This window comes from Carassius gibelio, chromosome A7 (assembly GCF_023724105.1).
Source record: "Carassius gibelio isolate Cgi1373 ecotype wild population from Czech Republic chromosome A7, carGib1.2-hapl.c, whole genome shotgun sequence".
Taxonomy (NCBI): domain Eukaryota; kingdom Metazoa; phylum Chordata; class Actinopteri; order Cypriniformes; family Cyprinidae; genus Carassius; species Carassius gibelio.
Genome location: NC_068377.1, coordinates 10,344,403 through 10,364,662, shown reverse-complemented (window position 1 = coordinate 10,364,662; position 20,260 = coordinate 10,344,403). Strand labels below are relative to the sequence as shown.

Below are 20,260 nucleotides of genomic sequence, written 5' to 3'. Positions count from 1 at the left end.
CTTAGCAAAGGCAGACGCCTCAGGGGCGCAACTGCCCGAGCGCTTTGGAAAGGAGGAGAAAGCGGCGCGCCTCGCGTTTTCCACGCGTTTTTAGGCGCAATATGTGAACGGCCCCTAAATCGTCCCAGTCGCTTAAGATTCCTGAACAGTTTAGTTTAGAGTGAACTGTTGGGCCTTGTTCCTCCTCATATAAACACCAACACGCAATCAACGGCCGCATGATATCGACCAGCATAGCCCAAGCCTAGGGTTCGGTTCGGTGAAAAAAAAAACCTAAGGTTCGGCCGAAACCGAACCCCGTCAAAAAGCCCAGTATTCGGCCGAATCCGAATCCGAATCCTGGATTCGGTGCATCCCTAATTTTTACAGCAGTTTCATTTAGTGGATGTTTTCATCCACGAACATAACTAAAGGGTAGTGAATTTGCCCAGAGTGTACTGTTGAGTTTTTTTTTTATTTCAAAGCATTTTCCCAAAATATGGATCAAAATAAGATGTGTCACCAAAAATCATTCCATTAGCTCAAACACAGAGAAAGTTGTGGCCAAAATAAGACTCAACTTTACCCCCTAGTGGATGAAAACGTCCCCAACAACGCATAAGGGTTAACAAATTCTAACTGACCATCTGATGTCACATGGACTAATTTGATAATGTTTTTATTATATTTTTTGGATGAACTAACCCTTTGACAAACTGTGATGTCTTGTCCGGCCAGAGCAACAAAACATAAAACCCATTATAAACATGATATAAGCATGATTTCTAGTAGTGTCCTATTTTGGAAGGCCAGACAAAGTAGTTTTGCTTTGTCAAATAAACAGTCACACACTGCAGCCTTGAATGAGCGGAGGCCAGAGGCATACAGTGAGCCGTGGCCAGCTTGATTGAGCAGTGGTGGGTGGCTTGAGAACGGGTTGGCCAGCGGATTCTATGAAGTAGTTTGGATTTTGATCCGTGAAAGCCGATCCGGCAATCCACAGTGCAAAGTTTATTTATTTCATCAGCGACCAGCACGGATCAGCTCAAGGCATGATGAAGCGGATATCGTCCTCTTTTTGTAAAAACTTGCACTACTAGACATTGCTCTACCCCGCTCATATGGTATTTAATTTAATTTGTACTTAAAGTCTTAAATCCTGCAGAAACCCTTTTAAATTTACCGATAAATTTGTTTGGCAACAAAACTTTGGTCAAATGTATTTATTTAATGTAATGGAGAAATCTAATAAACTGACAGCTACTCAATGACTGCTCATACAAACACAGGAAAATCTATCAGTTCAAATAATCAACACATATCTGTATGATATAAAGCAGCTGTTTTTAGATCATCAACTCAACTTATAATATAGTAAAATTATTTTAAATTTGTGTCAAAAAATTGGAATGTAATGTAATGAAGATTAAAACAGCATCGTTTTCAATTAACTGACAGGAAACCTTTACGCCACAGTTTAATTTTGTTAATAATCAACAAAGGATCAAAATTAGGAGGGTGCTGACAGATTTATATAATCTTACCCCAGTGTTTCCAGTGGACAGTGAGGGTCCTTCAGTCCATCAGAGAGCAGTTTCACTCCTGATGCTCCTAGTTTATTTCCAGACAGACTCAGTTCTCTCAGATGTGAGGGGTTTGATCTCAGAGCTGAAGCCAGAGCAGCACAACCTTCATCTGTGACTCCACAATACTTCAACCTGTAGAGAACAATGACACACATATTATATAAAAAACAAACTATGCATAATATATAGTACTGTTGATAATTTTACTGGGAAAAACCCCATATGCACAAGCAAAATGGTCTCTTTGTAAAGCATAATAAGTGAGTATAAACCAGGATTTAGGTACAATATTATTGTTTTTCAGAAGCACAAAATTTGATTGTGTGCTCGTGTTTACACTTCACATTTAAATGCATTCAAACTTTATTATGTTATCCAAAACACACAGACTATGAATGATATCTTATCCATTCACTTCCTTTCCTGCTCACTCATGAGTAGACTTATTTATTCAATCATATTGGGCATCACACTCGCGCTCCTGCTAGAGTGATGTAGAGAAATGAAATAACAGAACTGGGTCTATATGAAATCAGAACACAAGGGTCACAGAAGATCTGTGTATGTAAAGTTGGGAACTAATTGGTCATACAGTGAGAATAATAAAGGAACAGCGTTCCTCAGTAAATCTGGTTTGTCCACATGGATCTCCATTGGAAGGTCTATCTATTGTTTGTAACTCATGAAAACAGCTTTTTTTAGATCATCCATGTAACCAATAACATCACAAGTATTTTAAAATTGTGTCAGAAACTTTGGAAAGAATATAATGATGATTAAAAAAGCATACCTTTCAATAAACTAACAGAACATTTTCTTTATTTCAAAGTTATGGTTTTCATTTTGTCCATAATCAACTGGAGAGAAACATTTAGCAGGATGCTGATAGATTTATATAATCTTACCACAGTGTTTCCAGTTTACAGCGAGGATCCTTCAGTAGATCAGAGAGTAGATTCACTCCTGACGCTCTTAATTTATTTCCAGTCAGATACAGTTCTCTCAGGTGTGAGGGGTTTGATCTCAGAGCTGAAGCCAGAGCACCACAACCTTCATCTGTGACTCCACACTTCATCAACCTGTAGAGAACAATGACACTCTCTCAGTCCAGGATCTACAGCTCAGATCAACAGCAACTTCATAATCAAAAAGAGTAACTGATAAACAGATCCAGTCTGAAGCCTTGGCAACTTTAAGGAAGTTGTGGCCTAGTGGTTAGAGAGTATGACTCCTAATCCTAGGATTGTGGGTTCGAATCTTGGGCTGGCAATACCATGACTTAGGTGCCCCTCAGCAAGGCACCGAAGACCCATTTGCTCCCCGGGCACCGCAGCATAAATGACTGCCCACTTCTGTGGGGTTGTGTTCACTGCTGTGGTTTGTGTTTGTTCACTGTTGTGTGTGTGCACTTTGGATGTGTTAAATGCAGAGCACGAATTCTGAGTATGGGTCACTATACTTGGAAGACTGTCACTTTCATGTATTTGTTTATATTAAAGACAAAAAATAAATGAAAATAAAGATACTACGTGTAAATGCAAAAATAGTTAATCATATATTATATAAACAACAAACTATAAAACACCATATGCACACTAAAATTTTATCTTTGTAAAGCGTTATAAGTAAGTAGAAACTAGCATTTAGGTGAAAGATGATAGTCTCAGTTATTGTTAATCAGATGCACTGAATTGTGATTGTGTCTCAAATGAAACAACAATCAACTGAAACAACTTTCTCCTGCACAGCACTGTTGTGACATGCTGACTGCATCTAAATAGTCTTACTATTTTACTATCCTCTGAAATGACATTTAGTCATAGTTTGGTGAATCATATAGTCAAAATTGAGGATTTTTAATTAAACAAGGAATTTTAATTAATGATTAAGTAAAAGACGACTCAGTTACAACTCAAGACAATGATTACAGTAAGGAGTATGCAGCTCTTATTACTTGTGTATGACGTACCTGAAAGTTATACTCAAGTAAATTTACAGATATCTTGACAAAATGACGAAAATGACTTTGGTAGACGTTGGAGTCACCGTTTAGAATAATACTTGAGTAAAAGTCTTAAAATATGTGATATTTATTGTACATAAGTACAAAAAGTATTTAATAAATATTAAAGTACTTAAAGGGTTAGTCTACCCAAAAATGAAAAATTATTCATTGATCACTTACCCCCATGTTGTTCCAAACCTGTAATAGCTTTGTTCATCTTTCAAACACAATTTAAGATATTTTGGATGAAAAAAAGCAAAAATAATGACAACTTTATTCAACAATTCCTCTCATCTGTGTCTCTCGAAATCTGCGTAGTGCCAAAGCGTAAATAGCTGTAAAAAACGTATCCATTTGCTGAAGCTGATACAGAAGAGCATACGCCATCTGCGTACAGCTAAGATTTGGCAAAATGGGGCTATGCTTGTGTTTGTGTTCATACTCAGCAAGTATGAACAAGTAGCAAGATTGTGTTCAGTTTTAACTATTTCTTCAATTTTGTATTATTCGGTAAGATTAAGAAGCACTTTCTTCTTGTACCTAGTGTCTTTCATTCCGACATAAGAAAACATTTCTAGAATCTGCATCTGAAATACCATGTATTTACACAGTTTTTCTATCTCAGAGGGGACATGTATGCATTTAAACTGCAGATATACGTGTATAAATAGGCCTATTTTTTGTTTTTGTTGTTTTTTTTACATAAAACTTTGATTTTTTAAATATTTTAAAACATAAAAAATAGTTGAAATGTTAAATTAAACCGCCCGTAGGTGACCACAAGTGAATGTTAATGAGTGATTAATTGAGATTCAATCTATTCATTCAAACGGCTGATTTGTTCAGAAACAAAGCATTTGGCTTTGTTAATGAGTGAATCACTGAATCATTTATTCAACTGATTAATGCAAAAAGCTGATTCAATCAGTAAGTGAACACCGTCCATTACTCAGAGATGCAAAACAGTGCTGTGATCTGTTTGGTTGAACTATTTTCATTGGCAAAATTTAGCAAATACAAGCAATATTTTGTCTAAAATGTAAGTAATTTATTGCTTTACTGAACTTGTATAAGTTATTATTTAATGTCACGATCTGTGTATCTGTCACAATACACTCGGGAAGAAGTGAGGACACGCAGGAGAATTCTTCAAGATATAGCATTTAATCATCAATGGGCATACACAGGAACTGAAAGACATCTAAGACATTTAACATGTAAAACATTCAAGACCTTCAACAGCAGACCGAGAACTCAAAACAGGGAACACTATTTAAACACATGACACAATAGGACACATCTAGGAACAAACTAAGTTCAGACAGGAACCACTTTGGCAAGTTCACTTGAGTTTATTGAACACAATTTATCTTTGGCGGTATGGTTCCTTATGGGGGTTCTTGCTCCCAGAATAATTGAACATACAAGAGCTTTACCATTAACCCCCTGGAACCATGAATTTAGAAATACATAACAATTAAGACTTTTAATAAGTCTTTAAAGCAAACAGTGATAATAATCATGTGGATGTGGCAGTGGTACGTCTATCCTGTAGCCTGTTTATGAAGATTGGTGTCTCTCAGCAGTGAGGTCCGTACCAGCTAAGATTTTGGAAGCCTTAGTGATCAGAAACAAAGACGACGACAGCCAGAAGGTGCGCAGTAATGTGCTCATGCTTATATTGGGGAGGGAGGGAGGGTTGCGAGCCGTTGAGCATTACTTACCGAGCAGTAGTGCCACGCATATATATATATATATATATATATATATATATATATATATATATATATATATATATATATATATATGTCCCGTGTCTAATAGGAGAGTGGTAGTGATTGAAGCGATTTGACAGCTGACCGCATCAGCTGCTCACAGCCTTGCCTCTGTGGCCTGACTGAACTAACGCTGAGCTCGATTAATTAATGATACATACCTGGAACCAAATTCACATACCAAGGACAGGAACAGAGAGAACAAAATAAGGAAAATATGAATAGGAAATAGTAAAATATGAATATAGGAATATAGAAAATAGGAAAATAAATTATGTGACAGATCGCGCCCCTCCTGGATCGTGCATCCTGCACTGTAACAATACCATCTGGGAGGGGGGCGGGACTGGGACAGGGTGGAGACAAGGAGAGCTCCCTGGGTAGATCTCGGACTCGGGAGGCCATGATGGATTATGATATTTGTGTGACTGGAGATCTGGAGCCCCTTGTGTGCTTAACAGGGGATTGGGAGCTCTTCCTGTTAATTAATAAATAATTAAAATGTCTCCCTTTTCACAATTATTCTACTTCTGCACGTGTCTTGGGGCAAACTTAATGCATGTGCTTGAGCGTGGAAAATATTAAGGCTCATTATGGATTATAAATGTACATTTTATATAAACCTGTGATTAGTTGAATAATGACAAATTAACAACTATTAACCTAACTAGAAAAAATGTATGTGGGGGCAGAACTATTAATTACTCTCTAGACATCTCTGTTAAAAAAAAAATTATGCATTTTATAGGCGTTTGCTTAAATTCTGCTTTCAGAATGGTCTGTAATGGAGAGATACCTTAACACAGATTTTTCCTCTGAAACACAAAACTAAAATTGAAAAAAAAAAGAAGATATTTTATGTTTTGAGAATGGCCAACCCTTCAACCCTTGTTGCTTCTGGGTTGTGCATTGTAAATCACAGAAAGTCTACAAAATATATTGTCTCCCAAAACTCTGGTGTTTTTGTTACGTCTGTAACACAGGTGTATTTCCCAAATCTAAAATAGCCTATAAAACATGTTCATAGACAGATAATTTACTGACGTCTGGACTCTGTTTGGGATTTAGAAAAACACAAAGAGATGGTTCAATATATTGGAAATGAATAGGCTACATTCTGTGAGAATTTATATTTCACACTTTATATTTCAAAATATATTGTATGGACGCAACTAAATAAAATTAACGCAACAGTTTTTATCTTTTTTTTTTTTTTTTTGAGTTAAGGCAACTTCCTCTGAAATTAGGTTACAATAACTAATAAACTGTATTGCACTATACAGTAGTCAACATTTGAAGTGGATCAAAACCTTTCTTCAAATTGTCCTAAAACCAAAAGGACGAGGCATTTGTCCTATCTAAACCTGCTCTGCAAGTTTGAAACCCTCATAAGACACTGTCCATATAAAAGAGCAAGAAAATTGACACCTATATTTCGACCACCACAAGCTATACAGAACAACCCCCTAAAACCCCAAACCCCTTCAGCTGAACTGAATTCTGTCTGTTTTTTGGCTGTGAGAAATGGTGTTTTGTCGTGCTACTGAGTTGAAATATGCTGTCTGTGCTCTTTTTATTCATTATTTTCTTGCAGCCCATATTATTATTTTCACCAGACCATAATAATAACAAATTCTCAATTTTTGAAAGGAAAAAAATGTAATGTATAAGTTGCATTTTATTACATTAAGAAATAACAATGGCAGGCCTTATAATTTTATAGGCTAATGTACCAAAAGGGTATTTTAGTTCCCTTTTAGTTCCACTTTACAACAAATTATTTACATTTAACAAATTTGTCAGAACAGAACAATAATTAAAAATTTATAATTTTAATTGATAAATATAATTGCAGTATACAATAATATAGGCTTAGCTATAAAAAAAATACAATAATAATAAAAATAATAATTTAAAGCGAAACATAAGGTAATGTTGGGCTCTCTCATTTGGTAGAAATCCAAACGTTTCCATATTTATGATGTTGCCCATTTGAAGCTTAACTATTATTAATTTGGTAAAATAGGCTTTGTAGTTCACACGTGTTTCAGTATCAACACAAAAAAAAAATCATAATGAGCAAAAATATGCCAAAGTGGCCCGGCTGTGCCATTTCTATTGAATATGTGCGCATGAGGCACAGCTAGAGTAAACAGGTTAAACAGAAAATACTAAATTTTTGGTCACACAGTAAAGTCATAATTTGAAAATGCAAACTGTCAGCAGTTATAAAAATCAAGAATAATAACAATAATAAAAATAACAGTTTATAAGAATTATTTGTAAATGCTGGACCATTATCATTTCACTCTGCATATGGAACCTGATGATTTTTTTATTTATTGTTTTACCAAGAATGAACCGAAATATATATATATATATATATATATATATATATATATATATATATATATATATATATATATATAAAATGTAATGACTGTATATTAACAATAGCATGCATAAGAGCCTTTGTGTAAAGGTCTTTCTTTTCATTTTTGATGCTGTGACGCATGTCCCGAGCTCTCATCAGCGTCACCCTGGAAACAGAGCAGGCACACCTGCACATCGAGCATCGCGTTAGTTCAGTCAGGTCATGTTAGTCATGCCTGCATCAGCTGACAGTCAGCTGTTCCTTACGTGTACCAATCCAGTCTTGACACCTATCACCTGCGGTCTATTTAAATTCCCATTATTCAGTGTCTCTCCATCGCATTGCTGCTTGCAATTAACTGATCACATAGCTGCTTGCAAATCAAACTGTTGCAGTTCGTTTCAGAACATCTGAAATCTGCATCTAAGATAAGTGAATGCTTTTTAATCCATATGGCTGTGTATGTTGCCTGGTGGTTAACATGGTTTTGCATCGGTTGCAGGAACGAATATTAAGCATATTTGCAGCACCATTTATACATCTGTGTTCATGGCTGTGGGAAGTAGGGGTGCTGCATGTGCGGCAGCACCCCCGTTGGAAAATGCAGACATTACAGCACTCTCTGACAGATGCAAAAAAATAAATACATAAACGTATTAAAACATTTTTTAAATCCTCCTGTTTTTTATTAACCTAAGAAGTTTATGCACAAGGAGGTTTTGAGCACAACTAAATAATTATTGACCCCTTCGCACGTACGTACGATCACACCGGTGTGATCAGTCTAAGCTGGTCCCAGTGCATGACGTGATCAACTGCTAAATTCAAATGTGCTTTCACATGTTGGCTGGCGCTGAGCCAGAGAGAGGCGCGTTCAGAGTAAGGTTCAGAGCTGTCATATATCACAACTTTTCAGTGTTTTCAACCACATAATGTTTATTTTAGGTTTCAGACATATAAGTACTAAAAACAACAATACATTTAGAGTTTGTAAAATACACACTGATGTCAAAGGAAGAGGCAATAATAATCCTTCCCATTATAATTAGACACGTTGTTTTATTCATATCAGATACACATTGTGTAAGTAACTTTAAAGTTTACTCTATTCTTCTCCCAGTTCACCAGCCACTTACTTTTATGTATTTCGGGAGAAGTGGATGAATTCACATGTTGTAAATCCAACAGATCTGATTCTCTGAACTGCGTCTGCGGCACAAACTAAGATGCCGTCGCGCATACAGTTCAACTAACGCGATCGTTATAAAGGTGTTTTAAAACACTTCCACTTGCATGTATTTGACAATTGGAATATCAGATATTTCATGCCATATCTAACAAATTTGTGAATATTTTGAATAAAAAGGAAAAATGACATAAAAGCAGATCATCATTCATTCAGTTCTGTTGTTGTTGCGGTGTGTCACGTGACAAGCAATGATGCGTCACCATGGAAACCATAAAGTGACATTCTAAATAACGGTCGCCTTAAAAATCATAGTTTTCAGATGAAGCCATAGTGTTGTTTCTAAGCTGAAAAGCAGTTAATTGTGCTTCACTTATTACATCAGCTTTCTGCTCTGGTGATGGGATTCCATTCTATTGTGTGTTATTATATAACTGGAGTTTTATTATCTTTGTCCACGATTTCTCAGTTTCTACTAATCACTGAATGCACAGCGTTGCCGACATCACTTTCCCATTCTGATGACCGACTATTGATGCGATTACATGGGTACAAGTAATCAGTTTAACATGTTTACATGGCAGGATTTAATTTAGTTCGGTTATAGAAGGTTATTCCACCTCTCAACAGATTACCATTTCAGTTTAGGCATTTTTATTCTGACGGAGGTGTTTCTATGGAGCATTTTCTTTCATACTGGACGCCATTCTAAGTTTCCGAAGGGTGCATGCTTCCCCTGCTGGACTACCACCCTCCATATGCAATCTACAGCATTAATGCATATTATGTTTTCCTCATGCCGCAGCAAGGGGTCATATGTATCACACGTTTGCTTAAAGGGGGGCTACAATGCGGTTTCATGGATTCAGAGTTGTACAGTGTTAAAGAGATGGATTTTCATGCTCAACATGGCCAATTCGGATGAGTGGAGAAATTTTATTTCTGGTGGTACAAGTTTCTGTAGTTTTTCGATGATGGATCTGTGATGTAGACGATGGTGGAACTCCTTATGAGCATTTCTCTTAGGAAAGCACGCCCATGCACATCTCGACCAGAGGAGAGCGAGACCTCACCCGTAAACATGCTTCATCAGGAAATCGTTGGCAGCGCTGCATAGGATTGTTTGGAGAATGTCTCCAAATAAGTGTGTTTTGGATGTGAGGGGAAAGTTTACCACGTTCAGCTTCTCAAAAAAACTAGCGTTACATGGACCGTGGATGCAGTTGCTTTTCTTGGGCAGCAATGGAGTGTAGCAAGTGTTTTCGTCATTTCAGTGATGAATGTTTTATAAACAAGACCAGGTTGACGCTGGATTTGCACATCGTTTGCTATTAAAACATGGTGGAAGACCCCAGTCAGGTAAGTACAACTGCATCAGATTCTGTCTTTTGTTGGAAATCAGCACATAAGTGAATATATGTTATGGAAACAACACAAATCAGTATTATAGCTCCGTCCACAACATGCCTACAGGAGCTTGGTTTTTCCAGAGAGAATCGGAAGCTGTATTTTTGTTTTGCAGATATGACCAGGCTGGGGACTTTTGGAGATGGGGATTCGTACTTGTGGGATTAAAAATTTATAAAATGTTAAAACTAGGTTCCAATGTAATAGCATATGAACTGAAAACGTTTTGATATACATTTTGAGGTAAATCAGGAAAATCAGGTGTCTGAGATAATGTCCTTTTGTCTTTGTGCTCTTCCTTGCCAGTTGGTTTTTTTAAGCTCAAGACACAGCTGTGCCTTTTGTCTCTGATACTGTCAGGCACCTCTGTATTTAAATGACACTGTTATGCTGATAAGATCAAGGCTGGGAAGTTGCCAGTGTCTGGAATCTTCCTGATTGCATTTGCATGCTTTGTTAAAATGGTCTCCACCTCTACTGTATGGATCCCTCCCACTTGAATGTATAAAATCTACAATGTCTTAAGGACAAGTTAGACCTCTTGATGACTGCAGCGCCACGCAGAGCGTTCTCAATAAAGAATCCTGCTGAAGATTACCCAAGAGTCTCCTGGTCTTCGTTTCTGAGTTCCCAACAGTTTTTGGTGCCGTGACCCAGATAGAGCTTCTCACCTGAATCCAGATTGAAACTGCAACCTCAACAAAGATCAGACTTCATTCCAGACTGAATCTTTCTTTACAACCAATAATTGGTGAGTGTACCTCTATCCAAAAGAACCTTTTAAGACCAGAACAAATGTGTTAGCCTCTGCGCCGTCAGAGAAGAGTTAACAGACAGCTGTAGGGTTTGGTTAACTAAGTGACCCTCTAAAAAGGATACTTTAGAGATGAAAATAATCCTCTGTTTAGCCAGGGTAGATTAGCATCACATGCTAATATTTTGCTACCCTCTGTGTCTCGACAGGGAAGTTTAGCGTAAAGTGCTAGAAGTTTGTGTTAAGTTACCCTCTAAAAAGGATATTTTAGAGATGAAAATAATCCTCTGTTAGGCAGGAAAGTTTAGCATCACATGCTAATATTGTGCTACCCACTGTGTCTGACAGGGAAGTTTAGCATTAAGTGCTAATAGTTTGTGTTAGAAGTGTCCTTTTGTGTCAGAAAGACATTACAAAATGTTGAGAAGAAATCCTAATCTGATTCCAACAACTAAGAAAGGTGGACTAGCTACTCCTTCATGGACAGACAGTGAGTTCAAATCATTGTTAGGACAGCACATGGACTCAATAGTGACAGAGTCAGTCAGATTGGAGTTGATAAAGAAATTTGGTATTGATCCAGAAAAAGTATGGTCAATTAAAGAATGTAAAAAGGTACTAGGATCATGTATTCGCAAAAACAATGCGAAAGGCATTATCTGCTGCCACAGAGAATTTGGTTTAGCACTAGCTACGCAACACTCTCAGCGTACCTCAGAACTAGAGGAACAGATCAAAGAGCTCAGAGCCAGAGTATCCTCTTTGACTAAGAAACTGAATCGCAACAAAGCTGCAGCAAAAACTGATGTGGAAGAAGTTAGTCAGACTGATAACAATCATCCTGATTTACAAGCTTTCTTTGAAACAGATGTAGCCATCCAGTCAGTAACTGATGTAACTGTAGATTCAGTAAAGGTATGTGGTGCGAGGAGAAGATCTCAGATGATTGAAGGAACTGAAAGTGTTCCTGCCAACTCTTCTGTTGTCCAAGTACAAACTGTTGCAAAAGGGCTAAGACCTAAAGATATAGAGATACTATCCCAGAGCTTACCCTCTGTACACACAAACTTTACTGAATTCAGAAGAGCATTGATCAGCAAAATGCGTCTCTATGACATGTCGTTAGCAGAAGTCACACAGCTGATGTCACAAATTCTAACTGAATCTGAATTCAACAGCTTTGAGTCTGCTGTTACTTCTGAACTACAACATGCACGTAAAGATGAATTGAGAGAGGGAGTTCTGAGAGAGTTAAAGAATATTGTTGGACCAAAAGTGGATTGGTCAAAGGTCACTAGTTGTGTACAGAAGGAGACTGAAACTGTGAGTGAATACACTGAAAGATTTTGTCAGTCAGCAGTAACTTACAGTGGAATAATTGATGATTCTGAAAGTGTGTTAGAGGACAAGGGACCATTAGTTCGCATCTGGTCAGATGGCCTTGTAGCTGAGTACAGAAAAGCTTTGCCATTCTTAGATCTAACTTGGTCTAACAAAACTCTCCGAAGTAATCTAGACAGTTTAGCTACTTGGGAAAGAAACTCTGATGTCAAAGCCAGAGTAAAGATTGCAGCAGCATCTTTTCAGGTCAAAACAGAGAACCGACCGAAACATAGAAGTCCTAAGAAGGAGGGTAGTTGTCATTTTTGTGGTAAAACTGGACACTGGATGAAAGAGTGTAGAAAAAGCAAGAAGACATTAAGAGAAATGAACAGCTTTACTCAGCTCCTACTCAGTCTACTTACCACTCTGAATCTGCCCCTCCCCACATCACCTAACTGTGTTGGAGCAGCTTGCTCAGGTGTTAACTGTAAGGGCTGTGAGTGCTTAACTTCCCCAGTAATGTGCAACAAAGATGAAACATCCTTTGTAAGTATGTTTACCTTAACTTCCTTTCATTGAAAGAACGTTAAGTACACTCACAGCCTTCAAAGCTATACTAAAGCACACTCCAGTCACTCCTATTCTTTTTTGGGTTATGATGTCTTGTTATGACTGATATTTCATTAGAGGATGGAGATGTCACCCAGTTAAGTTCACACAACAGCTACAGGGACAGACTAGGACACACACAGACCAGTGAGGAGCCCAGGGAAGAACCGAAGTGCAACAGGCCACGGGGGCCAACCCTGTGGTGAAGACTTCCTCATAGGTTTCCCCTATCCATAGTTTTATCCCCACCTCACTGGTCCATAGGTGTCAAATTACTTAAAACTAGTTTGAGAAAAACACTATACAATCACCAGACTTAAAACCACTATACGATCAACAGAAGTCTAAAAATGTCTATGGATGAATACTGCTGGTCTGCTGTTTCTTTGTTTTCTTGTGTTGCAGGTATGTGTGCATGAGAAGTCATTTCCATATGTGACACCCTGGTGTAAAGCATCACTTCAGACATCCATGAACAAGCTTCATGAGGACAAAGAGTCATCTCAGTGAATCTACATGCGAAATGGACTACAGAAAACAGACTTCACAGCTATTCGGACGCCATGGACTTCAAGACTTCCAGATTTATGCTACATGATTTTTTTCTGTGTTATCATGTAGTTTGTACAACGTGTTACCATCCATGCCATATGTGTCAACAGTTATGGTTCTAAAAATACACCTAAGTAAATCTAGTATAAGACTCAGAATAAGTTAAACGTGCCTGTAACCTTTTCAAGTTACATGACCGAAGATGGGATTTATGTTAACAAACATAGGCCATAGAATGGACTTATGAAAGTTTAAATTTGTATTATGTGAGAGTTATTAGAACTCTCAAGGGGAGGACTGTGGGATTAAAAATTTATAAAATGTTAAAACTAGGTTCCAATGTAATAGCATATGAACTGAAAACGTTTTGATATACATTTTGAGGTAAATCAGGTGTCTGAGATAATGTCCTTTTGTCTTTGTGCTCTTCCTTGCCAGTTGTTTTTTTTAAGCTCAAGACACAGCTGTGCCTTTTGTCTCTGATATTGTCAGGCACCTCTGTATTTAAATGACACTGTTATGCTGATAAGATCAAGGCTGGGAAGTTGCCAGTGTCTGGAATCTTCCTGATTGCTTTTGCATGCTTTGTTAAAATGGTCTCCACCTCTACTGTATGGATCCCTCCCACTTGAATGTATAAAATCTACAATGTCTTAAGGACAAGTTAGACTATTGATGACTACAGCGCCACGCAGAGCGTTCTCAATAAAAGAATCCTGCTGAAGATTACCCAAGAGTCTCCTGGTCTTCGTTTCTGAGTTCCCAACAACTGCTCTGTGGGTACTCGGGATTGGCATGAGATTTAAGCATTTTTAAGAAACATGTTTGTTGCACATCCTCCGTTGCTTAACTTGGGGTGACGCTTCCCCCTTTGTGATTTTTACAGCATGCTAGATGCATAAAATTGGATAATAGTGCCATCATATCAGACTGCTGCTGCCAGGGGCGTAAATGACTGCTTCACCCTTTACAATCACAGTTGCTTAAGCATTTTAAGAACATACTTGTTGTTGCACATCCTCTATTGCTTAACTTTGGGTGACACTCCCACCCCCCACCTTAATGTGATTTTTCAGCATGTTAGACTAAATTGAATGATATATAAACTTCCATCGTATTAGGCTTCTGCTGCTGCTAGGGGTGTATGCCCCCCCCCCCTCCATACTATTCACTCAAATATTTTGCATAAGCAGCTAAGCAACATGCTTGTTGTATGCTTCTCTCCGAGTTTGGGTGATGCTTCCCCCATAAATATAGTATCAAGCAACATTTCTCATTGCTGGCCATTCAAATTGCATCAGTTGTGTTGGAGTTTTGGCATATGGTTGTTTTGGGGGTTTGTCTTGCTGCTTTCTCCACTCTGTCCAAGCATGGCTGCATGGACAGGCATGTGGAGTGTTGCCCAGAACACAACCATACATCCAACACTAACTGTATGCAATTATAATTGTCATTAAATATACTTGACGGAAGTGGTCCTGATTGAAATCGAGCATCGCGTTTGTTCAGTCAGGTCATGTTGGTCATGCTTGCATCAGCTGACAGTCAGCTGTTCCTGACGTGTACCAATCCAGTCTTGACACCTATCACCTGCGGTCTATTTAAATTCCCATTATTCAGTGTCTCTCCATCGCATTGCTGCTTGCAATTAACTCCCTCCTCCAACCCCAACTCCACCAACTGAACCTGTAATCTGATCTAACTTGTTCTTTCTTTACAGTGTCTTCATTGAAAGCAGTCTCTGTGGCATTTTGTTTACAACTCATGCAATTGTGAATTGTAATTATGTATGCTTATAATGGTTCTGTTCTGTACCCCAGCGTCTTGCTGCTCTCCTCGCTCTGTCCAAGCATGGCTGCATGGACAGGCGTGTGGAGTGTTGCCCAGAACATAACCATACCACCAACACTAACTGTATGCAATTAGAATTGTCATTAAATATACTTGACAGAAGTGGTCCTGATTGAACTGCTTATTGCGGGCTGAGCGGTCACACCTGCAGCCCATCAATGACGGGCTTTATAAGCTGCCCCGACGAATACAGAGGTGAGAGATGTCTCCAAAAGACTGCTTATTTATCTCTATGTTTCCCTCCAGACAGCAGCGTGTGACCGCCAGCCCTCACCAGACACGGACTTCACGGACCCACACAGCACTGCGCACAGAGAGAGAGAGAGAAAGAGAGAAGAAGGCCAGGCACTGAGCACCGGAAACCCCTCACGTTGGCTATTTCCCCTTCACGGTTGTCAATAAAACCCACCCTTCGGGGAACTCACCTTGATCCTTGTGTCGTGTACTTCTTCACCCAGTCACAATGCGAAGACTGAAGCCTGAGACTATCCCACATTTTTTAAATTTGAAGCGGCATGCGCCTGGTTTCCCATTAGATATTGTCACGGATGAGAAGAGTTACAAAGAGAGATTACATTAGGGAATATTATGAGAAAGAGGGGATCTCAATCGACATGAAAAGATCAGTCACAACCCAGCCCAGAGGTTGATAACCAAATTAATTTTAATTTGTTATGGGGGAGATTTTCTATGAGATCAAATTTACCACAAACCCAGCTCGTCACACACCCCAAAGATTTTACCCAAATAAATTTCTGTAAAACTGACATTTTGAAATATTTACCATTTATCTTGGATGATGTTGCACTCATTCAGACGTGTCGTCCTGAAGGGAACGATTGCAAGGCTCAAGACATAAATGTGTTTATTGGAGCATTTACAACCACTCATGCACGGCTTGAGTTGTACGACCTGATGGATAACAACACCGACTATGTTATATTTGTGTTTAGGGACGGTGACTGGATACCACCTCTGGGACATCATTTGGGTAAGCTAATGGATGAAATCGGGGATAAGAATTTTATTGTAGAATATGCATCTTCTGGACCCAAATCGTATGGGTACCAGACTGCCAAAGGATAAATGTGCATGAAGGCTAAGGGTATAAATTTGAATGCTAAAAATTCCCAAGCTATCTGCTTAGAAACCCTGATTGATCTGGTTTACAGCTATGTGATGTATCACATCGACACACAATACATCCTAGCTCCTTCTGATAACATCCTAAGGGATAAAAATAATTTCACGTTGCACAAGTCAGTTGACAAAAGGTTCAAGGTGGTATATAATAAACGTAGGCTTTTACCCAATTTCACCACTCTTCCTTATGGCTACTGATACGAATGCATAGAGGGGTTCGGGACACTTCTAATTGTGACTTTAGACTCATTAATCCATTCTCATGTATGATCATTGGACCCTGCAACAGCCAAAAAACCTATTTTGTAAAGCAATTGCTGGAGAATGGTTTAAATATGATTTCTGAAATAATTAAAAATGTTGTGAAAACATACAGCATGTTGTAGAGAATGATCTGGATACGGCCACAATAAATATTTTACTCAGGAACAATTTGGACCTTTGTAAAAACTCTACTCAAACATCCCAACCAGGTTTTTAATAATTGTTAAACAAGGCGATCACAAGAGTGGCATTTTAAGTGGCTATCATTACCACACCCTGACACTGATCTTAAGGACAAATGTGGCATAGATACATCCAGATATGATGGAAGTTCAGAAAATGTAGCCGATGTTCTGAAAACTGTGCTATTGAGAAGTGTGAAAAATACAAAATATATAAAGCTAAAGGACTGCAAATTTGTGTTTAAGGGAAAAGCTGTACTGCGTTCGCACATGCTCGATTGGTAAAAAAAAATGTCACGGCACCAGGTCCGGGATGATCGAAGACCTCTAGGATGGTCAGAGTTTTTACATGCGTTTGATGAATTAAACATACCATTCACCAAGGTGCCTAATCAACATGTTAGACGTACAATCAGCTCTTTAAAAACAACCCAGAGTGCACACTCCTGTGACTGACTGACCTTCTAAAAAGACAACAAAAAAAAGAGAGTTTCCTGTACAATACCCGATGAACCCATGTTCAAATCACAGACGCTCGATCGAAAGCAGTGGCTAGAATTTTAACGTTGTATTTTCATATTTTTTAAATGTATGTCTCTGTGAAATGATATGCATGCCTTATGTTCTTTAAATGTACAAATTTTGTTTGAATATTTTTAAATAAAAGACTGTCAAATGGATGACTGATTTAAGCTTTTTTATTTACGATCATGCAACCACCACATGTCTGCACACACTGAATACAAGAAAATATTTTTATATTAAAAGCATTAGGTCTTAGTATTTTCACAAAGAGTGACACCGTTTGTGTCCGATGTAAAATCCTGGACACGTTTGGTAGAATACACCACAATGGAGGCGTTGTGTTAAAAAGTTTTTGATGGAGGTTGAAAAAAAGGTCGCTATCAGGCGGTGTAACCTTTATATGTTTGGTTGACTGTACTTTATTTTAATTATGAATAGACTGCGATGTAAGTTTGAAATTAGAATGCACTTTAGATGTCCTGTGTCATTTATACCACAAATGTTACTCGTTGCTAGTGTGTTTGCAGCACTACTATTATTTATTTTTTATATATTTCATTGTTTATATTTTTCAGTTTAATTGATCACCCCCCATTTTTTAAATAGGCATTAAAGTGCACTGTCCAAGCTTAAATTGCTGTAATTTATGAACACTTTTGAATATAAAAATAACGTTGGTCTCTTTTTTTTAAGAGATTTGAGATTTTGGCAAAAGTGGAATTTTTTCAAAAAATTAATGTCAAAAAGTTATAAATAATATGCACTATATTAATTTTATTTTATTTATTATAAATATTTTACATAACAGGTATTACTCTTAAATTGGTATAAAATTAAAGCCTTGTGTTTAAATAAGTTATGTTACAGATTTGAAGTTGAATTTTTAAGATAAGGGGGAGGTGACTGCCATTAGATTTTAAAGTACCATTTCCATAGTAAAGCAATGTCCGATTTCAAAATGTTTTTCACAGGATGAATCTTGGGCTTCTAAGCTTTCAAATTATATATGATTTATGATGATTACTAAAAAAATGTATAGAGAAAAATAGTGCCAAGCGTCCCATAGGTGGGACAGTGACAGTTATGGGGTTGTATTTATTTAATTTAAATGTATATTTAACTTTACATTTATGTTCCAACAAACTTGAAAAATTCTGCTTGATAAATGTTCTAAAACAGTGGTTCCCAACCTTTTTCAACTCGCGGCCCACACAAACAAAAACTTATGTTTGCGCGGCACACTGCAAAAAAATTTACCGACCCCGCTATTGTTGGGTTAATAACTTAGCACTCAGAAGCTAGATTGTTAACTATATTTACTGAATGAACTGGGGCTGTGCGATATGAAAAAAAAAAAATCCTATTGTGATTTAATTGATCAGTTTTGCGATTTTAATTTTAATCACAATTTTCACACACACAGATATGCTTTACAGTCATAAATGCATTAAGGATGAATTTGAAACTTATTTAAAAAAAATAATAATAATAATTGAGCTTTATCAAAAAGTTGTAACGTCTCTAGAACAGACAAAAGTCAAAATAATCACTATAGTAAAGGTGTAACAAAGGTGTAACAAAAGACTTATGGCAAAAAATATAAATACATAAATCTGTGTCCAGGGTCTTTTTTTTCCCATGCATTGTTCATAGAGCTCATTAATTGTAACAGTGCCTCAGGTGTTGAAATAGATTTGTTATACATTATACTAGGGATGCACCGAAATGAAAATTCTTGGCCGAAACCGAAAACCGAAAAAGAGAAAACCAAGGCCGAAAACCGAAACCGAAACACCGAAAGAAATTATGCCAATTATTAGTACCATTGCATTTATTGCTATGACAGTGTACTAACTTTACTAAAATTAAGACATTGCAATTGCATAAATTAATATTAAAGTTTCAAAGATAATTACAATTACATAACTTATTTTAAAAAAAACATAAAAAAAAACTTAATTACAAATGATGCAAATATTTATTAAGCACATTGCAACAATGCACAGTATACAATAAAATTCAAACAAAAAATGTATACCACTCATGTGTATATTTAATAATAATGTACAGGCCTACTGGCCTGCAGAAAGGTTTTAAAATGAACAGTTCTCTCATAAAAACAAAGTGCATTTAGGTGAAGTGCATTTGAAATATTTCTATGTAGGACTAGAAAGTGCATTACTTCTCCAGTTGGCAAGACTGTTATCACTTCTGGGGATGGGGACTTCAGACAGATAACCATCTAGCTGTTGAGCAGTTGAGCTTGTCATCTGCCTGACATTTGAGACATATTTGAGAGAGTGTATTTAAATAGGGCCAGGGCATAAATAATTTTTTTTATCAAATTAAAGCAGAAATCTAGCAGAAAATCTAGCATAAATATGGCTACAATCTGATATTATGTATGTATATATGTTTGTGTGTGTGTGTGTGTGTGTGTGTGTGTAGTAGCCTAAGAACAAAATAGCCAACGTATTATTATTATTTGAGGCACTTTCTTGCAGAATTCCACTGAACATATCAGACAACGATGGTGCATGCCACTCATCTGGTGCAAAGACCAGTCTTTTTTCTGCGCTCTGATCTGTCTCCTGCGCTTGGCGCTTCTCCGTCTCCACGCGGGTTCTCCGCATCCAGCGCGGCCTGGATCATTTCTCGTGCGCGCTGCCTTATTTCCGCATACAAGTAATGGTCTTTATAACGCGGATCAAGCACATTCGCGATGAAGTGCAGAGGATCCGAAAA

General features: G+C 37.5%; 1 protein-coding gene across 9 annotated transcripts in view; it reads right to left on the bottom strand.

The window, feature by feature from the left end:
- LOC128017684 (NACHT, LRR and PYD domains-containing protein 1a) overlaps positions 1-20,260 on the bottom strand; it is a 105,777-nt gene that overhangs the window by 27,130 nt on the left and 58,387 nt on the right. For 4 of the 9 annotated variants that reach the window (XM_052603118.1, XM_052603120.1, XM_052603125.1 and 1 more), the window contains 2 exons: positions 2,471-2,644; positions 1,524-1,697 (listed from right to left, as the gene is read on the bottom strand). The exons of 1 other annotated variant lie outside the window; for it this stretch is intronic. In XM_052603118.1, the coding sequence (XP_052459078.1) occupies positions 1,524-1,697; positions 2,471-2,644 (348 nt within the window). The remainder of the gene's footprint in view (positions 1-1,523; positions 1,698-2,470; positions 2,645-20,260) is intronic. 4 more of the 9 variants (XM_052603122.1, XM_052603127.1, XM_052603121.1 and 1 more) reach the window with 2 other exon arrangements.